The 23,484-nt window shown below is 38.6% G+C and overlaps 1 protein-coding gene across 1 annotated transcript in view; it reads right to left on the bottom strand.

Annotated features, from left to right (window-relative positions):
- Positions 1–8,342: 8,342 nt before the first annotated feature.
- Positions 8,343–23,484, bottom strand: part of LOC139727904 (gamma-aminobutyric acid type B receptor subunit 2-like) — a 178,420-nt gene continuing 163,278 nt past the window's right edge. Inside the window, exons 13-17 of the mRNA XM_071638875.1 lie at positions 22,253–22,360; positions 18,010–18,132; positions 15,930–16,072; positions 11,430–11,622; positions 8,343–10,901 (exon numbers count right to left, since the gene is read on the bottom strand). Of these exons, the coding sequence (XP_071494976.1) occupies positions 10,695–10,901; positions 11,430–11,622; positions 15,930–16,072; positions 18,010–18,132; positions 22,253–22,360 (774 nt within the window). The 3' untranslated portion in view covers positions 8,343–10,694. The remainder of the gene's footprint in view (positions 10,902–11,429; positions 11,623–15,929; positions 16,073–18,009; positions 18,133–22,252; positions 22,361–23,484) is intronic.

The raw sequence follows: 23,484 nt of genomic DNA, 5'->3' as shown, positions 1-23,484 counted from the left end.
GTCGCTCGGTGAAGTCTACGCAGTGTGGCACGCCGTTTCTCTTACAGAAACGTACTCGATGAAATGACTTCCTTTTCCAGGATTAATTCTACTCCACCTTCAATATTGCAGAGGCTTGATATCTCCTTCTCTTAAAAAAAACAACAACCGCATAACCATTCTGTCTTTTATTATTATATTCACAAAGAATGACTTTGTATTTTGAGGACAGGCTATTTCCCTCATTTAATTAGCTTGATGTAATTTGATTTGATCCATATGTATTTGCTTCTCTTGAGATATAAGGTAACAGACGAACCAATCAAAAAGCAAAATACAATTAATAATAGAATAGTAAATGTAACATGAAGTTGTAATGATCATTGTCATAAGCAGATAACGTCGCAAAAACGCCAATAATTTGTAGACTATCGTGCTTAAGAGAGGGAAAGAAAATCTTAAAGGTAGAGCTTGATTTGATCCCTGCATCATCCAGGGTAAGTTCTGGAAGGAACATTTGTGCCTCCACCAAGAACAGTGATCAACACGATACCCTAACTCATGCAGGTGTCACACTCGACCGAAATCGAGCAAGGATGGACACATGATAGAGGAAATTTCCTGTCATTCGTGACGGCCTATTAAGCCATCATGTGTGGCCGCCGATGGACTTTTCTCAGGCTCCCGTAAGGGTGACGTCATCACACTGTCCTAAAATGGACACAAGATGGCAATACGAATGCGACTACATGTATGGTGCAACTTTGTGCAAAGTTGGTCCCGAACATGCTCAAAAGCCAATCAACAATCCGAGTAAGTACGATGCCTACAGAATGTCACACCAGACCTTCGGGCAATTTTTTATTTGTTGATTTATTTATGTATTTATATATATTTTTATTTATTCATTTATCTATTTATTTATTTATTCATTTATTTATTTATTTATGTATTTATTCATTTATGTATGCATATGTATGTATGTATGTATTCATTTATCTATCTATTTATTCATATATTTGTTTATTCATTTATCTGTTTATTTATTTATTTATTTATTTATTTATTTATTCATTTATTTATTTATTTTTTGCTTGCCAAAGATTTTGTCGGCCCTCAAGAAGTTGCTGCCGGAGCCTGAGAAACTGTATCGGTGGTCGAACAATGGCTTAAAATGGCCTCACGAAAGACAGCAAGTTTACACGATCAGAACCGAATATCAACATTTCCTTTATCTTGTGTCCATCTTTGATTAATTTCGGGACATTGTGACGCCAGCATTACAGAAAAAAATGGTAATTTTTTGGCGCCAAAGAAAATTTTATGCGAGTGTGAACGTGCTTACGTGTGTTTGATTGCTCGCGTGTGTCGGTGTTTAACGTATTTTAGAGTATGCGTAACGTCTATAATGAGGTACAGCGAGTATGTGAGTCCACAGTAATTATCATGGCCTTATTTACCAAACGAAGCCTGTTCTTTGTTTGCACTGGAGGGCCATGCCATTTTCAATATTCACAGCAATGCCATGCAGGAAGCATTTATAAACGTCCTTAAACAAGAATATTGCGAGCAAACACTTTGTTCGAAGGTTCGCTATTGCAAAACACACAAATTCCACATATAAGACACACAATTTCCACATGCAATTATCTAGATGTTTGTTAATCCGAAAATGAAAAAGGGTTGGTTAATTCGAACATATTCCGGAGGTTCGTTAGTCCGAAAGTGCAGTAAGGTTAGTTATTCCGTAGATAGGTTAATCCGAAAATGGAATAGTGTTCGCTATTCCGAAGTTTCATTGATCTGGAAAAAGGGGACGGGTTCGTTATGCCTAAGGCACAATAATCAAAATAAAATAAGATAAAGTTTGTTAATCCGAAAATGGGAAAAAATTTGTGTAGCTAACGGTCCTTCGGAATTACGAACCTCATTTCGTTTTCGGATTTTCGAATATTCTGAATACGAACCCCCTTTTTTCTCTATTTTCGGATTTAACGAACCTTTGAAATACCGAACCTAATTTCACATTCGAATTAACGAACCTTCGGAATAACGAAACTTCGGTATAATGAACTGTACGAACCGTTTTTGGGGGCGGGTGTACGGGAGGAGTTTTAATTCATAATCCACTGTTTAAGTCTCAGAGGTTCATCCACCGTACCATATTATATAAAGCAAATAACTAAACAACCTAACAAACAAATTTGATATTCTGCAAAAGATAAAAGTATGTTATTGTGTAAGTTTTCTCAATTCTACGACTGTTGTGCTGCTTGGAACTGATACGACATGTAATATCATAGTAGTGGTGTGACTGAAAAAATGTAACCAAAAAAAAAAAAAAAGAAAAAAAGAAAAAAAAAAGGTCAGGTTGTCAAGCAGCCTGGATATAAAACGTGTAAGATGTACTAGTAATAAGGTTACTTGCAAAGAGATCCTTCGGACGATGATTTACGGCAAACACGCAGGAAGCTTTTACAACATGAGTGATGAGACTAAATCCAGCCACTCGAGACAAGAAATAAATATATTTGTAAAATTTATTTGATATACATGCGTCTTTTATTTTTATTTTACAGATTTTATAGGCGTACATGGCACCCACACGCAAATTCATTCCGCTGTCATTCAATCTTTTTTTTTTCTCAACAATGTATCAATTATTTACAAAAAGAAAACGATAGTCTCCTCAGAACATTTGAATTCATAAAAATTCTTATTAAGTCCACATTAAAGCCATTACTCAGATTTAAACCCAGTGTGCTCAGAAACGGCAGCAGTTAATCCACTGAGCTTTAAAAACAGGAGGCCACCTCAATACACAATTATTATTAGTTTAGGTAACTTTCTGGTTCGTAGGTCCCTTACAGGCTGGTAGGCGGATATAAAGATGGCCTTTTAGTTTATTTTACCATCGTGTGTTGTGTTTTTAGGCCAAGTAAAAAAAGAAAGCAGTTTCTCGTCCGGTTTTTTTGATCAAGGCGATGAGGGAGGTCCTTACTATTTGATATCATACTATTTTTTCGACGATTGTCAAAATGTAAGTAATATGTGTTTCTCGTCCGGTAATTCTGAGAAAGGTAACGAGAGAGGGGTTTACTATTTTCTATATCCAATTTATGAAATGAAATATCACTCTGGTAGCTGTGTTATGAGAGACCAGGTCCCAAGTGTATGTCTTGCCTGCACTCTGTGCATTTTCAAACAAATAGATATATTATGTACCATACTTCATGCATGCAGAAATACATTTGCTTTTTCTTTCCACTACAAATGTCAAGGGAAAATGACCATCTTAATACTGGCATTTCTGATACCAGTGTACTTGCAATTCTGATGTATTGTGCTATTAATTAAAACAGGTATAAAACATGTCTTTCAACAAATGTACGACTGAAATTAATTCCATGATATTCAAAACACTGCTTTATTTATCATTTGTGTTTGTGACTTTTTGAGTCCACACAGCTGGTATGTATAGTTCTTCACAGTGCAATTGTAGCACATTCAACTGGAAACTGGCTTGTACAATTGCAGATGGATGTCAAAATGATACTGATATGGCATTATAGCATTAAACATTTAAAGATGTTTCTTCATGTTCTAAAAAGACATTTGATAATCACTCGTCATTTGAATGATGAATGATTGTATACCAAAACTACATAAATGTAGTAAAACATGTACCTGTGCAGGTATTAAAGTCACATTCTCCCTTTATTTCTTCCATGGCCATCATTACAGTGCCACCAAGAAGCAGCAGTGATATAAACAGCAAAATACAACGTGTAATGACAATTTCAGTTCACGCTCATCAAAACTGCTTATTACTTTTCAAAGTTTTGGCTATCAACATTCGTTTGTGGGTGTATTTTGTTTGTTTGTTTGTTTTGTGTGTTTTTCCCTCGTGAAAGACGTAATGATTTCTTCGTATCGAACGTAAACTGCATGTTTACCTTAAATAAGCCATTCAGCTCAGCTCAGCTACGGCGCATTCGATTCATCGAACTTGCAGTAACCTCTTATAGGCAGGAGCACATGGCGCATTCCTTTAAACTTGAAAGTGAAGCCACGTGTTTGCACATCGGCGCTTCCACACACAGCGCGGCATTTTGCGATCATCGTTATAGCAGACTTTCCGATTCCAGTCAGGGGAAAAGGAATTGGAATACTTCGGAAAAGACTGATGTTTAAAATCCAATAAAATGAAAATGCCTGAAAACAACGCGTGATTATGTTTTCATAGTAAACGATAATTGGAAACACGGAACAGAGTACCGGTATCGCATCCGCTCACAAAGAAGCTCTCTTGAGAAGATGAAAGCATTCCACGTCCCCTGCTAGATAGTGGAAGCTTCCATAATCATCCCAGCAAGTTTTTGGAGGTACATACAGTGTACTTGCACTTGTACACATTCATTGCGAGAAAGCAATCAATCAACGCTGAACATTGCGTAGTTTGGCATCTTTATCGTGCTGGTGACCAGCTCGATGCTTCGGCATGTGTCATAACGTTATGTTTAGAGCCTGTAGGCCTCATAAGTCGACGAGTTTAATTCAAAATAGCAAAAAGAGGGAGATTGAAAAAATACGAATTCTGGTGGAAAAATACGAATTTTGGAGCTGCTGAGTACTATTTTGTGCTTCCAAAGGTTGGCAGCTCTGGGCCCCGTTTCATGAAGAGTTAGAATTGATTATGAAGTCGATTTCAACTGTAAGTCTATGGCAGACTGTGTAGTAAGGAAAATTAAAATTGATTTTATCTTTTGATAAAACGGGCCCTGGTATTAAAGCCGTTCGCTGTGCACACGTGCGCTTGAGATCGGTTCTCTCCATCACTGCACTCCACGATTTTTTTTCCAGCTCCAGAACGCGCGCATGCTATGCTGGCTGGCTGGTCTCCTCTATGACTAGTATGTGGTTACATTGCGCAATCAATCTAGCAGCACATGAAGCGGGCAACAGCACGAGAAAAATGTACAGAAGGTGCTCAACGTCCTGTCTACACCACGACGTACCGAGTGCGCTGTACATCACAGCCCAGGCCGCGCCCGCCCGCGCCCATCCAATTACAGTTCAACTGCTTTGTGGGTCATTCCTTGTTGCCGAGCTCGCAGTGTGAAATGCATGCGTTATTACAAATATACGCACTACAGAAGCTACAGCTGTGCTACAGCTATAAAGTGGAGGACGCAAGGCGTAATTAGAAATGAGACATTACGATTGGTAGGTGAATTGTCGATTTTTTTTTTCGGCGGCCGAAAAAATAGTAAAATATCAAAAAAGTCGATGCGGGCGGGAGCGGGCTGGGACGAGAATTATGAATTTCTTGGTATTTTCAGCGCCATTTTGAAAATAGTAAATAGTAAAAAAATCGACGCGGCGGCCAAAATCGATGCGCGCGAGGACGAGAAACTGGTTTCTTTTTTTACTTGGCCTTATGCGTTTTTGAAGAGCCTCAACACAACACTCAAGGAGTATGAATATGAATTTGAATGTCAGCCTGTAACTAACAAGAAAATGTTACGAGCATTCTCCGGGCGATTAAACATGTTTTCATGTGTTTGATCTGAAGCAACCTACTATAGCACCTTAAAGGTCAATTTAGGTTTTAAAGTGAGCCATTCTACAAGAGTAAAAAAATACTGCCCTCTACCGATGTTGTGAGGCCCGGTAGCGTGGGAAAAAAATCTATGTAATTGGAAGCTGGCCCGGCTCGGATGTCTTCGGAAATTCCCGTGACAATTATTGCGTAGATCTTTATCCCCAATCTCTACGCAAGTACATACACAGCCGAAAAAATCTCTACTGGAGTCGAACGTTACAGTGAGCTTTACGCTTCCTCGCACATATTCGCTTACTGGCGATTTTATTTTATAAGTCTTGCGCTATCGTCGTGGTTTTTTAATTTACCCATTTGGGTAGCGAATGAAGATTGATTCGATCGAACCAACCTTGTCTTCCAAAGCTACCGGGTATTTAAGTCCAGTTTAACACCAGATGGTGATATTATGATACTCCCATGCCATCAAACAATTTAACAAGTACAACAAGACTTTTCTTTACATTACTTTCAAATTAACATGGCTAAACTTTAATTTCATACCTTGCATGCTTGTTCTTTAATGAGTGCATCTGTATGCATGATTCTTGGTACAAAACAATTCCATATCTCATTCGGGTTAAAACGTCGTTTATACCAAAAATGCGTCCATTCACAAAACTAGTTCCGTCCCTCGGTTTGATTGGCTGAACATGAATTCGGGGACAACCTGCCATTTTGCACCCACAAAGATAAATCACTCACCAAAGTCATTATACCTGTGAGTTCATTGATGTATCCCCAAGGCAGGTTATTTATTGATGAAGAGAGTTTGTACCTCCTTTTCATCCAAATTTTTCTCTCAATCATTGTCCCTATAATGTTATGTATCTCTTCAATTGACACCAACGTTATCGAAAGTGTATATCTGTGAAAAGTAGAATCAATCGTTTGTATTTGTTAGACGTCGATGAACAATCTAAACAGAGTGCCGTAAAATCTTTACACTGCCATTAGCTTCTTGTTTCACTGACATTTGAAATGCTTACAGCGGCACGTTGAAACATTTTCAGTAACCGAAGTTACCGAATAGTTGTGTGAAAACACTTTAAATAGTTACCATACGCTTTAGAACAGCGATGGAACATTATGGATTAAGAAGATAGTTAACATTCACAAATAACCCCAAACATTTTGACAGCATGATTAGAAATCTCACAGTATTTACAGTCATTTACAAGACTTATAACAAGAATGGAAGTATAATAGCATGGCATGATGCGATGTAATCTTATTTACAAGATATCTCACTTAATCTATTTTTATTCATCTGCTGTCTTAACCAAGATGAAATGAAGTTCTTCTCTTTGTGCCGTGTCTGTTTTTGTACTAAAATCACCAAAGTGGTGATAAGATTTCCATAATCTTTAAAGTCCACTTCTTCTCTTTTTTTGTGTGTGTACACGGCAGGGAGTTCTTCGGCACATTAGTAAAACAAAACAAGTACACAAAGCTTTGTTTAACGCTTTCATATAAACAGTAAAACCTGCTTAGAGAATCTAAAATATGATTGCGTCAGCGGGATTGATTGTTACAAAATAGGCTCTATCTATGTAGATAAGCTGAACAAAAGCATTTTCCCTCGTGCAATATAAAGGTTTAACGCACGTAGCATTCGATAGTATATCGCTTCAAGACGGCGGGAAAATAGTGAACAAACATGCTGTAAACTTATAGTAATAGGCACCAATAAACCGCACGCAAATTCGAATAGGTATCAGCGGCAAGAGACAAAAACAGTGTAAGGACACAGTCGTGTTATGTATAGATTCACAAACTGGAGCAAGTTCGTCACTCATTTTGATTGTTAGTATCACACATCGTAAACAGATCGACCTACGACAACTTTCGAACAGGTTTCTGCGGCTGTGTCGATGCTAATATGTGAGATGATGTAATTCATACATAATGCGTATTGAAAAAAAAAACACTTTCTGCAACATATTTACTACAAGTTTAGACTGGGAAATGTGACAGGCGGGCACATCTTGAAAAAAAGAAGAAGAAATGAGCTACATATGTAACTTCGACGAGTGAATAATTCTTAACCCACTGGTGGGCCCTATATGTACCAATAAGTCTATGGGAATTTCAGACTTTCGTAAGGAACATATAAAACATTGTCGTTAGTTTCCCTTTGTGTGTGTGTGTGTGTGTGTGTGTGTGTGTGTTTGCCTTTGTATACGTTTGGCCATTCTCACCAGCCTTGTACTGGATAGTCAACATCCAATACATAACATACCACTCAGAATTCTACATTCTTAACTACGCAATGTTTTGACACAGCACATGAGTCATCATCCTATTAGAAGAAAAAAAAACGCTGAAAATCGACAGAAACGTTGCCAATTCAAATGACACTGCTTCTACGTAATGATTTTCATCAAAGTTACTAATAAACAAAATAATAATTTTCGTCTTCCAGTTTTGCGGTTCTTCTTTTTAAAATGGGAAAAAAAATCGGAACAGAGTTTAAAAGCAGCCAAAGTAAAGAGAGCACAGGAAAATGGAAAAGACATTAAGTACGATTAAAAACAAACCTCCGGAATAAACATAGAAAGATAACAAACTGGTATAGAGACCGAACATCATGATACCAAATATAATACATTAAGGAATATACCTGAAAAGAAACTGGGACAAAATGCACTTAAAGTTGTTTGCAATTACAATGATTCAATTGATCAAGTATACATTTGCATATTATAAACAAAGGGGTTAAGATAGGAACAAAATGATTGTTCTGATAATTCAACACAAATATCACTTTATATCAACTAGATCTTAAAATGAAACATCACTCTATGTTTGAAATGACTTTCATTTACAAAGTACATGAACACAAAACAGCAGAACTGTAAAGGGTTTCATCAAACTCGGACATTGAATGAGAAAGTTTTTCCTATTTCAATCTTTAGATCTGCATTTTCACGTGTTTCCACCAACATTGAGGGTGGTCAGAATCACGTTCGCAAACTCTAATTTTGCAAGCAACTCATTTCCACTCGTGTTATAATTTCCAGGGTATTATTATAGTCCAAAATATGATAAAGAATCCTTTAAGAAAATAGAAAAATTCTGGATCCATACGGTGATCCAGACCACTAGCAAAATTTAATGATCTGTTCTTTGTGTCACTGTCAAATTTTCCTACAAAATACATCCAAATCCGTTGATGATTTTTCGTTATTTTGAAAAACAAACAAAACAGACAGACAAACCAAAGCCGGCAAAAACATAACCTCCTTGGCAAAGGTAATAAGATGAAGAGATGACATCAGTTTTACATAAAATGAACTCTGCAAAAGAAATCATGTTTTGATTGACATTTTGGAAAATGCATTGCCATCCCGATATAAAAAGTCACCATTGCTGAATGATCAAATTTTCACAAAAATAATTTCATGCCAAAATGATATAGTTCGTTTTTCTTTTAATTGCTAGTTCTCAAGAAAGAAACATATAGAAAATTAGTTAGCGCGCGTCGGAGGGCAAATAAATCAACTCATATGAGATATGACCCGATATCAATTGTGGTGAAAGAGCATGTGGCAGTCTAAAGTTCCACAACCCTGATATTTGATGTTCGATTTTAACCCTCCGCATGCAATATCAATTTCCTGTCCATAGGTTCGTGTGCGAAATTTGTTCACATTTGACTAGTTGGCACAGAAAAGGTTAATGAAGCTTATCTCCTTTTGCTAGTTTTATTCTACTCTACTCATTAGTCACACTTGAACTAGTAGCGATGTTTAACCTGACATCTGCCTCTATAAAAACAAAACACCACATTAATGACGGCTCTTCAAGTATCTTGAAGAGTTCTTACTCTTAGAAGAACTCTTCCTGTTTTTTCAAGTTCTTCACAGTTTGGCGCAATAACTATTGAAAAATAATGGGTCTTCAAAAACACAACTATATCTGTGACACTCGATTGAAACGTAAACTGCAGTCATATTATGTATATTGTTATCTTCCCACGTGACATGTGCAGGCGACTCAGCTTCGGACATCTCGCAAACCAGCTTCTTTTCATCTGATGAACTTTAGGTTGTGTCTCATACTCCTCCATTCTGGCTCACATAGAAATCCGCTTGCCGATTTTTTTTTTCTCTCTCTACTGCCCCTCACAATGTTATTCTTCCATTTTCCATTTTCAGAGCGTGTTAGTGTTTATCGCCCAGTTCAGCGGCAAGCAATAATTGCAATCGAGTCATGGATTGGGCGATTTGACAACAGCGTCCTCTTGCGCTCAACACTCCACAACTGTCCGGGGCCGTAAATTGCAGCGATCGGTTCGATTTGGCATCGTCTGTTTCGGGGTTTTTGTCACCCCTTGCCGATGAGAGCGGGAGCTCTGCAGGAATTTCCCTTTGAGAAAATAACAACAACTCTGCCATCTACGTTCGTCCACAGAAAGGCCACGTTATTGTTGTCAGCGGGGTGGATATCCATAATATACGTGTTTTCTACAAGGGTAGCTGCTAAGCACGGATGTCGTCCTGTTACCATGGAGAATGGCATCTTTCTCTGTTGACACTCGTCTCTCTCACGCGGACACTTCTATCGCGATTTTATTTCACCCAACAAAAGTTGACCATTCACGTGCTTTCTGCCACATGTATACCACATCCTTGACCGCTGAGTAACGATGAAGGAGTTACTTCTCAAACAGCTTCAAACATCCACCGTCACACCACCGTCGGTATGCCATGACGTCAGAAGACACTCCCGCACCCTTTTGCCGCTCGATCGTCCGCTATGGCCATAACTTTTCATCTCCTTGTTCGTTCCGGAAGTCAATGTTTTGATTTTCAAAATCATACGATCTGTCCCACCTGCTCTCTAATGCTAATTCTATACCACTTATCTTGTGTCGTCTGTCTATGATTGTCGTAATGCCCGCTTAATACGTCTACAGCATTTTCCATATTTCGAATCCCACCTGCCATCTCGGGTCAGCGTTCCTCCTAATTCATTGCAACAGAGGCTTCATCGTGTTAATATCCTGTTGGGTAACATCGGGCGCTCGCACAAGCAAAAAAACGAAAGAGAACAAAATCATTGGTTTTATTCGCTTATCTACCATCTAGCATCTCCCACTAGACCAAAATCACACGGCTATTTGTGCTTCTGAAGTCCTTTCTCTGTCAGTTGCTGATTGGCTGGTCTCTGCAGACAATAGCGTGCTCTTTTTCTGCGATCTACTCCCGCCGGGACCGTTGCGGAAGCCCGAGGAATAGGCGGGGCGGCCGTTAAAATTCGACATGACCCGACTGCCAACTTCTTCCGGGGCGTAACCATGGATTATGCTGAAGACCTTCGAGTCCACAAAAGAAAGGAGGAAAAACAAACAAACAAACAAACAAACAAAGATGAGAAAGATAGCAGCTGATATTAGACACAAATAAGATAATCACATTATCTTAATGAGCAACAAGATATGCAGATCTTTTATTGCATTGGGCAACGGATGTATTAGATTTTAAAAAAAAAATACGCGAGTACTTCTAATCAGGTAGGTGGTCCAGAATACATAATCAACCTGGGACATACATCATGTACATTGCTTGATTTATTTTTCTGTCTGTCATCCCAGCACAATCAATAGGGTCACGACACAATCTATGTTCAGTAGCTTTTGATTACACGTGTATAACGGAGGGCACCCATATTTTTTCTTGTGTGGTTCCTATACTCTTAACAAGTAGACAGTGACTGAAAATAACCATTCATTGCTGACAGTTAGTAGTGACTGTATGATTTTTATATCTATCAGTAAATGCATACATGATGTGTATGTAAATATAATGTATAAATGCATAAACAGTAACGACGATGGACTCACTTTGGGCAGAAAGAGGAGCGAAAGAGTTAGCGTGGTGCAGAAGAGTATGAGCCCAGCGATGATGGCGTAGCTGTAGCTGCTATTCTCGGCTAGCAGGAAGGAGAGTGGCACACCCAGGGCACTGAAGATGACGACGGTGTAGACCGACAGCCCGATGTACCGGCTGTCATTCAGCGCGGGGATGCTCACGTTCCTACAGAAAAAGAGGGAGGAAAAATAGAAAGAAAAGAAAGGTAGACAGATAGATAGATAATAGAGGAGAAAGAAATATTAATAGATAAAAAAGAGAATGAGACCAAGATAGATAATTATAGAAGAGGTAGAATCACGAATAGATAAAATAGGAGAGAGAGAGAGAGAGAGAGAGAGAGAGGGAGGGAGTGAAGATAAAGTGTATGTGTGTTTGTGTGTCATGAGTGAGAAAAATGCACACGTATATGTTTTTAGAAAATACATCGTATAAGTATAATAAATGCGATTTATTGCATAATTTGAATATTCAGAGTCCAAATTAAAACAATTCAAATAAACAAAACAAACAAAACTCTGCCTGTTCACCAAATTTCTGTGCAGGAACAAGGAAGAACGAATTACAATGAATTTTACTCATATTCGTAATGGGGAGGGAGCTGACGTGAGCTGTAGGCAACGCATTCATACATCTAATTAGAATAGTCTTTGAAATGATAGAAACGCAAATATTTCCTTTAAAAATAAGCTTTGTAGAAGTTAGATTTCGACACCTTGTAGTTTATAGGTCTAGTCGCGTTCTGTGCAAGCCTGTGTTCAGTTACAATCCGTGCCCATGCTGATCAGAAACAAAAGGGCGAAGAAATGATAGAAAGGAGACAACATAGAAAGGAGACAACGAAGAAAAAAATAACCTCGAAGAAAAACATCCACGAAACACGACGGTATGTGCACGTAGTCATACGCTACGGACTATGAAGAGGAGTTTTCAGCACATACACACACAGACACTGCCGTTACAGATCACGAAAGCAACAACAAAACATGAGGGAAAGTTTTATCCCCCCAAAATGGTGATACTATGCATAACGTTTAAGCTATTCCGTCGAGTGACAGAGTGGTGCTTACAGCTGCAATAATTCATGTCAGGAAAGACCAAAGAGATTTTTGCAGTCACTGGGGAAAACCTCTTTGGGAAAGACAGACTATAATTATGCACCATTACTGAATCTGAACCCATTCATCCCCTCCCCTCCTCTTATTAACAAAACATCAGTTCCGTCATGCAACTGGAAAATAGAAATCGGTCAACGACTATGCGTGACGTAGGGGGTTCGTTCACGGTGGATGGCGAAGCTCGTTGTCGTCGGATCCAGCGAGGACAGCGGAAATCTGGAGCGCGAAGTCGTCACTGCAACATTGTTATGAATCGACCAAAGCCATGTTACAGTGCCGACGTCAAGCGCCAGACTCCCCAGGGTGGACGTGAGAGGGCGCTGTTGCAATTCCGTGGGTCACGCTCGTCCGACCATGAAACTTTCCTTCGGCAAGAAGACGCAACGTTCCCCTGGATATATTTCCATAGTCCCTGGAGTAATCTGTGATTTGTTTCTTCGACAGTATTAGAATTTTGTGCTTTTCAATCTTTGCCAAAGACAAAACGAGTTCCTCGCTTGTTGATGGGTAAATCATCTAAATAATACCGCTACATTTTGTTTACCAAAGCAACGAACGAAAGTAACAAGTTAATAACGAAGTAAAAGAACAATTAGATACCTGAGTATAAAAAGTCCCAAGTCCGTTAGAGAGAAATTTGAGAAAAATAAAAAAGCAAAAAAAAAAAAAATCTTAATACTTATAACAGTCAATGGAATGATTGATTATCTAAGCTTGCATTACTTCGCAAGGGGTCTCTAAAACGTACGTGTATTGACTATTATAGTTTATGACTTGTACTTCATGCAAATTGTTATACTATATAATTTGTCAAATGTAAACTGATGTATTACCTCTCGATGAATGGAAGTAAAGTATAGTTAGTTACGTACAGACGGGTATCGTTATCCTCTAGGATAAGCTAACTTCGAGGATAAGCTCTATGGGGCGCCAAGTGTTGCACGGTCGATTTAGTGACGAAAACGAAATCGCCATTGCGACACTTGGCGCTCCATAGAACTTATCCTCGATCCTCGAAGTTAGCTTATCCTCGAGGTTAAGAGTCACCGTCCGAACGTCACTAATGAATTGATAATCCAAAGAAGATAGCCAAATTTGGACTTGGGCCTTTATCATATGCCAGTATTCAATTGTAACCTTTGGAAATCTCAGTCTGCTTTGTATCACAACAATAGTGATGAGCAAAAATTATTAAAAGTATTTTTTTGAATGTTTTTAGATGAACAGACACGACGTTACGCATAATACATACAAATTGACATGCACATATGAAGTGTTTTTGATATCTTTTTTTCTATAAACAGAAACTGGAGGCAAACTTTCTTTAGAGAAAAACTTTCGACGACGAACGAATTCATAACTATCAATTCAACAAGTAATTTTCAAAAACTTCAAACGCATGACTAACGTGCCTCATTTTTTCCTAAACTGACTCATTGTTGAACTGAGCTCGCATGGCCGTCAAAACATTTGTAAGATGTTTCTTTCTAGTTGGTAAATTGTATATACCTACAACGCATTTATCTGTCATGAGTCCGTTTCTGTCTAAAGAGAGCCCTAGTGTTTACTGGATTCGAGACTCAAACGTATGGAGTGGAATATGCAAACAAAGGCCGTCTTCACAGACAGCTGATCCTGCAGAACAAAGGGTTTCCCCTTCCTACCGCTCAGAAAGCTGCATATGGCACTGAAACCTCCCGAATTCCTCGACAATATTTACTGGCAAAGATGAAAACGTAACTCATTCTCCCCTAGCGATCCTCATCGAACGAGATATCTCTCTTGACGAAACATTCTGAATACAAACTCTTGTGGCAAGTACTCTAACAGCTCGAGACCTCTTCTTCCTTTCCCCTTCGCCTGTATTTCCTTCTCTCCACAAGAACATAAAGGAAACAACAAAACAGGAACGTGTCCCACTCCGATCAACTTTCGGATTCCAGGCAGTTCTTTGGAAATAGATATACTCGGCCTGCATGGCAACACAATTATTATTCGCTGTGCATTGGCGAGAATATTGGGATGGAAAGCTAAAGCGCGCCATGTTCAGCTCTCGTTGTCTCCGAACTTCATCATGGAAATGGGACGCAGGATGTTGATCGGGCACGTGACATGCTTGACTTGAGATGAACCGGACGTGCCGAGGAGCGAGGTAATAGGTCAGCGCATAACTTGGTTTTAGATGCTCAAGATGTGAATCCGATCATTTATTTTTATCTCTATATCCTATTTTGATTGAATTTTCCCCTCCGAAAATTGCACGTTTCGTCGTAAACAAGAATTGAAGTTTTTTTTTTTTTTGCCAGGGAGATGCAGTGTTCTAGCGGAAGGCAGTTCACAGTTAGCGATGGTCAGCAATGAACTCTACGAACAAGGAGTAATCTTCCAATTAGAGGAGTAGTTGAAAACAAAAAAGCAAAAAGTGCTGCATAAATGGCTTTTGTTAAATGAGTTTAAAAAATGTATACACATTCAGCCGTAAATTCTGATAAGCACCTATAGATCATTACATCAACAATTTCCATGAAGACTTATCCTTTTTTTTAGACACCTTGTCAGACACAAGTGAATTTCAAGAGAAGGTCTGAAATGATCCTTATTTGCACATGCTCAGATTGTAACTGTGAATTGGCTTAATGGTAAAACCTGGGGTTCGATCCCTGACATGATATTCGTACCCTTAACAAAAAATCTTAAACTGCAGTGCTCCTATCTACACAGGCTTGTGATGGGTAACTTGCAGAAAGGGAAAACTGAACGATCTTGTGGCAAATGCATTTGATTTGTGAGCTCAGGCACGGGGCATCGAGGAGAGAGTACTGCCCAGAGTGTTGGAATTTCACTGACCGGGGTAGTTGTGAATGTTATTGTAAAGCCATATAAGGATTATGTCGGGATAAAAGAGGTCCCCTTTCACTTTCTCTTTTATTATCAACATGATTACTATCGTTATTGCTATTACTATCACTCTTACTCTTACTATTACTACTACTATTACTTTTCCTATTACTATTGCTTTTTCCTATCACTATTGCTTTCACTATTGCCATTACTATTGCTATTACTATTACTATCACTGTTACTATTACTATTACGTTTACTTTCACCATTACTATTACTATTAGTATCATGATCGTAGAAGTAGCAATATAAACAGTAATGACAATCAGGCTAATGACGAATATCAATTGAAGTTATTCTGGTAAAATGATATAAATATCATTATCACCATCATCATCATCATCATCATCATCATCATCATCATCTTCATTATTATCATCATCTCTATGACTACGTTTCGAGAGCTAGCGGGTCAGAGATACCAGAGATGTCTTCCACGTGCTCCCCCGTTACCTGGTTTGCCAAGTGATGAACGTTCCAAAGACCAGGAGCAGACCCTTGTATATGAAGAGCGTCCAGATGAAGTACTGCTCGTGTTTACTGTCGCAGTTGTGCTGTTCCGTCTTGATGATTAGGTTTGGTCTGTTTGGATCCGTCTACACGTGAAAGTGAATGATATGTAGGAATCAAAATTGCATAATCTATAAGAAAGAATGAAAGGCATAACACGACAAAATGAAACAATGATTTTTTTTTTAAAGGCGATATATTTCAAAGCAATATCAACTCCCTGCTTGAGTCATCCTACCCATATTGCTGTTATGGCATTGTTATCATAATTTTTACAATCATCAATAATCACAACAAATATTGTTATCGACATTGGAGTTATAATAATTCATGATATCACTGTTCTAATTATCATCATGATATTACAAGCATCGTTATTCTTAGCATTATCGTCGTCATTGTAGACATTGTTATCATTATTAGGATCATTTTCATTGTCAGCTGACTGTGATACTGCTAGTCGATCCTTTCACCATCTTTATGCTCAACATTGCCATCAGAATCACCCTGAATTAATTTGCCCGAAGGAAGAAGTAACAATTCTGGGGATCCTCGACAAAACTTTAACGACGTTCTCGCACAATGACTTTTAGAACTCCCAATTCACAGATGAGATTTATATTAGACAAACCAACATGGCCCTGCCGCAGGCTTGTAAACAAAAATAAAACCACAACCAACAGCCAACAATAACTTTCCGCTCATGTATGTTTTTGGCGTTCATGTATGGATTGCCATTCCTTACACGGGTCGTGAATGCAGTATCATTAATGGTACGACTATGGCAGTTAAATATTTGGAAACGATGCCGATATATTGAAAGTATACACATTATACGGCAACGATATGAGAATATAAGCGTGATATCTAAACCAGCCATGGACATTTGATAGAAGATGAGAGGTCGCACCTATTGTGAGCAAAACCCTTATAGGGATATAACAAATTGACTGATTATTTGATTCCGGTTCTCCAAAACTTCCTGAAGCAGAATCTCTATGGAGCATGTTTTGCTGGTCAAAAACCGATCTGTTTACTTTGACGTGCTTCGTCACTGTCAACAGCCAGCGGGATCTCTATCTTTCTGTATCTCTCTCTCTCCAACAATAGATGGACGAAGGGAATTTGTTACCCATGAACGGTTGTATTAAAGGTCAGATTTGCTCAAAAGGACCGCGACTTTAAGTTATCAGGAGCACTCGTTCGTTTTTTTTCCAACCTCTCTTCCCAGTTGTTCCTATTCTTGTATGCCCCTTTTAAAGAGTAGTTCGTATATAGTGTCGGCTTCCCTTCAGAGGATAATATGGCTACACAAGAAATAAGTCTCTCACAACAGAGACGACACAGGAAGGGAATCGTGTGTATACTGGTGGTATTTTGAGGCTGGCGCTTAAGTACCTCGCCCCAGTTTTCGTTGTACGACAATATTTATCACTGGAATGAACGTCTTACTTCTAGAATGATGGAAAGTGTACGTGTTGTTGGTATAGTGGTATAGCGCGAGGGTCCGACGTCACGTGTTCATCTAATGACGTCATGTTCCTTCTGATATTGTCGGTACTCTGTCAGCTCTTGATATGTTCGTTTGTTTGCTTGTGTGTGTGTTTTTTTTTTCATAGTGCCAGTACTTTATAAGTTCACGTTTATTTGTAATCATGATTTCTGAGAGGGAAGATCAATTGCGAGAGTTGAACGAGTTGTATAGCTACTCTCCCGGGTCTCTCAAAGAAATCTGCGAATCTGGCATCTACCGCGGATTATGTGCAAGAAAATAGAAAAGAAATAACAACAGCTAAGTAAAAGACAAAGGAAGACCTCGGTAGGAAAACACAAAAATTATGGCTAGATGATCATAAAACTATCATAGATCATCAGAGGACTTTGCAATGCCCAACGAAAAATGGATACGGATGGCAGTGTCGAGAGCGCCCGCGGGGATTAAAAAAAGGGACATGGGGACTCAAATCTGTGCAGCTGATGCATCGAAAAATCTATTCTCGATTGATGAGTAGTCTTGACTTACCTTGAAATTGATGACCGTGACTTCTACAGATAGCGGGTCGATTAACTGCCAAACCAAAATGACGATGATATCTATGAGGAGAAGAATTCCAACCATGACGAAGAGGCGATAGTCCTTTATCACCTGTTATCACCAAACAAAGACAAAAAATGAAGATAAACGAAAACCCAATATGGAAGAAGGAGTGATGGCCAGACTAAAAATCGATTGAGCGACATACATGTATATATACCGGTATATATAATACATGGATATATGATTATATATAATCCATCTATATATATATATATATATATATATATATATATATACATACATAAGAAGAATGAGTCTCAAATACGCCACACTACACTACACTACACTACACTACACTGACGAAGGCCCGAGGCGGGTTGAAAATTTTGTGAATAAAAACCTTCTTGTTGGATCCACAGATGGCGTATTTGAGACTCATATATAATTATAACATTCGAAGACCAACAGGTGGAAAATTCCAAGATAAACATTTTATGTATTTATTATATATATATATATATATATATATATATATATATATATATACTATAGACGTAATACGTATATACAGTGTTCTTCCGAACCTCAGGCAAAAGTAGCAGGGATAGAATAATTTGTCTCAGTTATAAATGCCTAATATGAATGTATTATATTTCGATTCCTCAATAAAGCACACCAATTAAATAGAAACCTGACAACAAATTACCATCCCGCTCAGACCCTCCACCAAAGTATGGGGCGCCAAGTGTCGCATGATCTATTCTGTTACGAAATGATCATTTCGTTACAAAATAAAGTCATTTTGTTACGAAATGGCCATTTCGTCGACGAAATATAGTCATTTCGTAGCCAAATGACTACATTTCGTATAACGAAAAAAAGTCATTTCGTACGATGAAATGACTGATTTTGTAGCGAAATAGACCATGCGACACTTAGCGCCCGATACCAAAGCGACCACGCTGTTCATTATTTTCCTTCCTTGTTTCAAATGTGCGTCAACAGTGTCCTTGGTACGTACTGCTTCCATCCCTAATCACTCTCGCTTTGAGGTACGAATTTAAGATATATATGTTTCATCATGATCATTACCAAGAAAAATCCCTTTGCTGATGACACTTACAGCTGTAGACGGTATATATATATATATATATATATATATATATATATATCATAATATATATCATATACATATATGTGTGTGTGTACATAAAGGTATACATGTTATATGACTTCAATTATTTGACATTGGGTGTGCCCAATAATATAAAATAAACATACCAACGAAATGCACCAAATGATTAAGAAATTCATCGGGCTGAGGATTCTTCTAGCTGTTAGAATTGCTGTGTATTTCATGAGATTCACTGACCAGGCTTTCAATATATATCAATTTATATATATGAATATACCTTATACAAGACCAAATGAAAGACGAAATGACAAATGAAAATGATTATGAAACTTCTCTTCCGTGTAAAGCAAACTCCAACCATATTGTCCAAATCATGAAATGCAATTTCATCGTAAGAGGGAATCAATAACCGCAAGGTATAAAATAATTGCTAACACTTCACACAGGGAGAGCGTTCATATTTCTTTTTAATTTTTCCCCATGTAAATAAAATTATCTATCAGGAATATACGGTGTGCATCAAGATACGAAAACAACATTACCTGGTATATTACGTCTTGCATCCATATAGAATTTTAATTTTTTCCCCCATATCTCTGTGAATTTGGGAAAATTACTTGTGGTGCGTGGTATCCGATTTCCCAAGCGATAGCTTGCAGGCTATATCCGAAGCCTGATTAGAACGTCGAGGTGCGACTTAATTTGATGTCTGTATCCAAAGTCTGGATCGCAAAATTATCCTCCGTTTAATGCTTAAATACACAAAGTGTCTGTCTTGTTTGTCCACAAAAGCTGATTGTTTTTGTTTTTTTTCTTTTAATCGGTCAACACAGAGTTATAAAACTGATGAGTTCCACCTTTTACGGAAAGAGTGTTCCCGACTATTTTCGGGTGTCCCTCCGGATATTTAAAATTTATTTCATTTAAGTATATATATATATATATATATATATATATATATACTCACATCATATCTATATGAAACAACCACAACGACAACAGTAGCATTCAGTTGCTCCTTTAAAAAAGAAAAGCCTCTAATGGATCATCCGAACCTCGTGGCCCCACAATGATCGCCACGACTCGATTTCTCGTTAACTTGTCATCTAAAATGACGGAAAGATAATTTCTTTTTGACACCCTCTTATCCCTTTCATCACTTTCTTTTTTTCATCTTCTTCTTTGCTTTCTTTCGTTTTCTTCTCTCTCCTCGAATAAACATGAACAGGTAAGTATCTGCTGAATCTAAACTAATCCACGGCGTCTAGACCAGAGGTGCAGGGGACGACGCGGTAAGCTAATACTCCGAAGATGAGGAGAAATGCATTAATTTCTACGTCTGACATATTCTGTCCTCTCTTGTTTTCATGTATTTCTGGGCCAGACACTTTCATATTTCTTGACACGGGAGTTAGAAGCATCGCCTGGGTACATGATAAATCTGTATCTCATTTATTCAGGGTGTTATCATGCAGTATTCTAACTAAAATGCGATTTGAAAGAAAATCGAGATTATCATATGGCGAAAACACTGCTGCTGCTTTAGCCGAATTCGACTAGCTCTTTTTTTTTCCATTGAGCGTGTTGGGAGGCACAAGGAGGGGGGGCGGGGGTGGGAGGTCTTCAGATTACTCGAACACAACGTGAAATGACTTGATGAATGCACTAAAGTTGAAATGAGTAAATGTGATTAAATCGTCCTGTCTCGAATGTGGTCTGATTATTTCCATCACATTACAATATTTGCGCGGAAAGTTAGCCGAGTTAATTCAAACCGACTTTGTGTCTTTGTTGCCCGTTTTCCTTATTTCTAAAGTCCTGGCTTCTTCTCTCTATTACGGGCTACGCCGCAGTCGCAAGGGAGAGGCACAATACTAGGACATGATCTTCGAAGTGGCACGTGCCTACTACAAGTTTTAAGGCATTTCTTAGTTTTACAAGCACAAAGACAAAACGATATGATGTCTGCAATCGTGCTGTAGGCGAGAGGGAGGGATTCGGGGAAGTAGTCCCTTTGCGCCAACACGTAAACCGAGCGTGAAGCGTATATAATCAGCAGGCTTCCGAAATGTCAACTGTTACATTCCGAATCTTTTCACTGAGGCTCGCGTCTTGTTTTCGTTTTTTGTCGTTCTTTTCTTTTTTCATATCCGAGGGCTCATGAAATTCGATCATTTATTTTTCCCGTTTTCTTTTTTTTTTCTTCATTTCGCTACCTCTCTTTTAATAATACGCTCTTCCTTCGTACTATATACGCATCCCCGATGGGAGCATCAAGGACCCAAACTCAAGCCCACTCGTGGAGACAATGGGGGAACACCCGATCCGGTGTTCGTGACCAACCAAACACTTTGTCGTTCCACTTCGACAACATTTTCGGCGCTAAACAGCATAAAAGTCTATCCATGAGTGGCTCTTGAGAAGCGAGGGGGAAGAGGGGGCTCTGATATTCGTGAGGAGCGTGATGTGTGCGGAACGAATGAAAAAGAGTGCGAGACGGAGATGTTTCAATGTATATAGAGGATGATGGTAAATATGTAGATATGGATGTCGAATATAGACAGAAAAACCGCAATGCTCATGGCTGGAAATTGTATTTATGTGTTGACGTACAAATTTGGGCGGGAAGAAGTGGAGACTCCTCGAGTATTGACTTACGTCCCATAAGATCAACAATCACAAGTGCCCAGTTTCGATGATGGCTTGAAGAAATCATATTTGGGCCCCGATTCAGCAAAATGTATACGCGTTAATTTCGAGGGTTTTTTTCCCGTGCTTTTTAATAGACGAAGCATGTTGACCCGTTGAAGAATAATATAGTCCAGAGTAAACTCGGGCAGGCGTATATGTGAAACGCGTGTTGACGCAAAATCAGCTTGTCCTCAACGGGTAAAACTACTATCAAGAGAACAAGTACCATCAGGTAATACTATATCATAATCTCAGAATCTGCCCAAAACTTTCCCCCACTTCTCCTCTCCCTCACCCCCCCCCCCCCCCACCCATCTCCATCTCTTGCACGGATTCTTGTATGTTTACACTGATACATGTACATCGTCAACATGGATCCTATCAACACCGATTGACACTTACCCTTTTCTGTAGCTTCTTGTTTGTAAATATGCTGTACACGCGCCATGTTTTTGAAAACATCGCGCCAAATGATAACGTGAACCCAATAGCAAATATCCACGTCCTCGCCTGCAAGGAACAAAAATAGAGGAAGATAAATTAAGAAAACATCAGAGATAATAATGGCAAGTCTCATTGAAGATTGAAGGAGTACAATGTGTGAGAACATATTGACATGCGATTTTATAATGAAACATGCGGTGTTGGACGATAATCCAAATGGGAAGTGTCAGCTCTCAAGTTACAATGCTATAGGCTAAACGTTAGATGTGGTAACCATAGCAACCGTTCTATGGAGGTTCAAGAATATCACTATTAACGCTTCCCTTGGATACTGGTGTTGTACAATGTTTCTGTGCGACCAAGGAGGTTCGAGAGATGGAGTTACAACTGAGTATAATTATTCAATCAGTTGTCAGTTTTCTATGGATGAACAAAAGAATTCCACAGGTGCATTTGTGCCTTTGATGTTCGATGCTTGAAGCCGCCATCTTTCCGAGCAATCTGAAGATTCATTTTTAACGCTAACATAATATCGGGTATATGCCGCTCGTTTATATATCAAATGCAATGAAATTTCACCTAATGATAAAGCATATAAAACAAAAGTCAATTCCGTTCGAAAATATGTGCAAAAGTGTAAATCTGAGCTGTATTTTGTGAAAGTGTTTGAAATTTTACCCTCATGCAAAGCCGGTTTTATCACTTTTCTCCTCATTTCCGCCAAATGAAACTAATATGGTATAATCTTCAAGTATAGTTCTTTATAAATTAATATTGCAGATTAGCGTACAGACACGTACAGTCGAGTAATTTTGATATCTATTTCAGCAATATTTGAGCAATTTCTATTCGCGCACCCCCGTACCTTTACCATTGTCTACCGCCCAACGTTTGTAAGTAGGGATGGCGAAAAGTAATTACCATCACAAAGACATATCTTCCTTGGAAAGTGGCTGGTGATTATGCAATGAGACACGAGTCAATTGTCTTCGCATCTGAGCGGCAGATCCAGTTTCGCACATACTTCAAATATTTTTTGAGTGGCGGCTTCGAGCATGGGATCAAAGCGAATAAGACTGTTGTGACTCCAGCCCTTTCGGAAAGCCTTTTCGAAAGGGTGCGTTTATCAACTCTCCTTTTCTCGGCAGAAACAGGTTTTCCAAACAGCTTTCAAGGAATTTTTACGAGTT

The sequence above is a fragment of the Diadema antillarum genome, unplaced genomic scaffold, assembly GCF_040938485.1.
Source record: "Diadema antillarum isolate AM-2024a unplaced genomic scaffold, OU_Dant_1.0 seq00000160_RagTag, whole genome shotgun sequence".
Classification (NCBI taxonomy): domain Eukaryota; kingdom Metazoa; phylum Echinodermata; class Echinoidea; order Diadematoida; family Diadematidae; genus Diadema; species Diadema antillarum.
The sequence above is the reverse complement of the archived record's forward strand: the minus strand, read 5'-3'. Positions and strand labels throughout refer to the sequence as shown.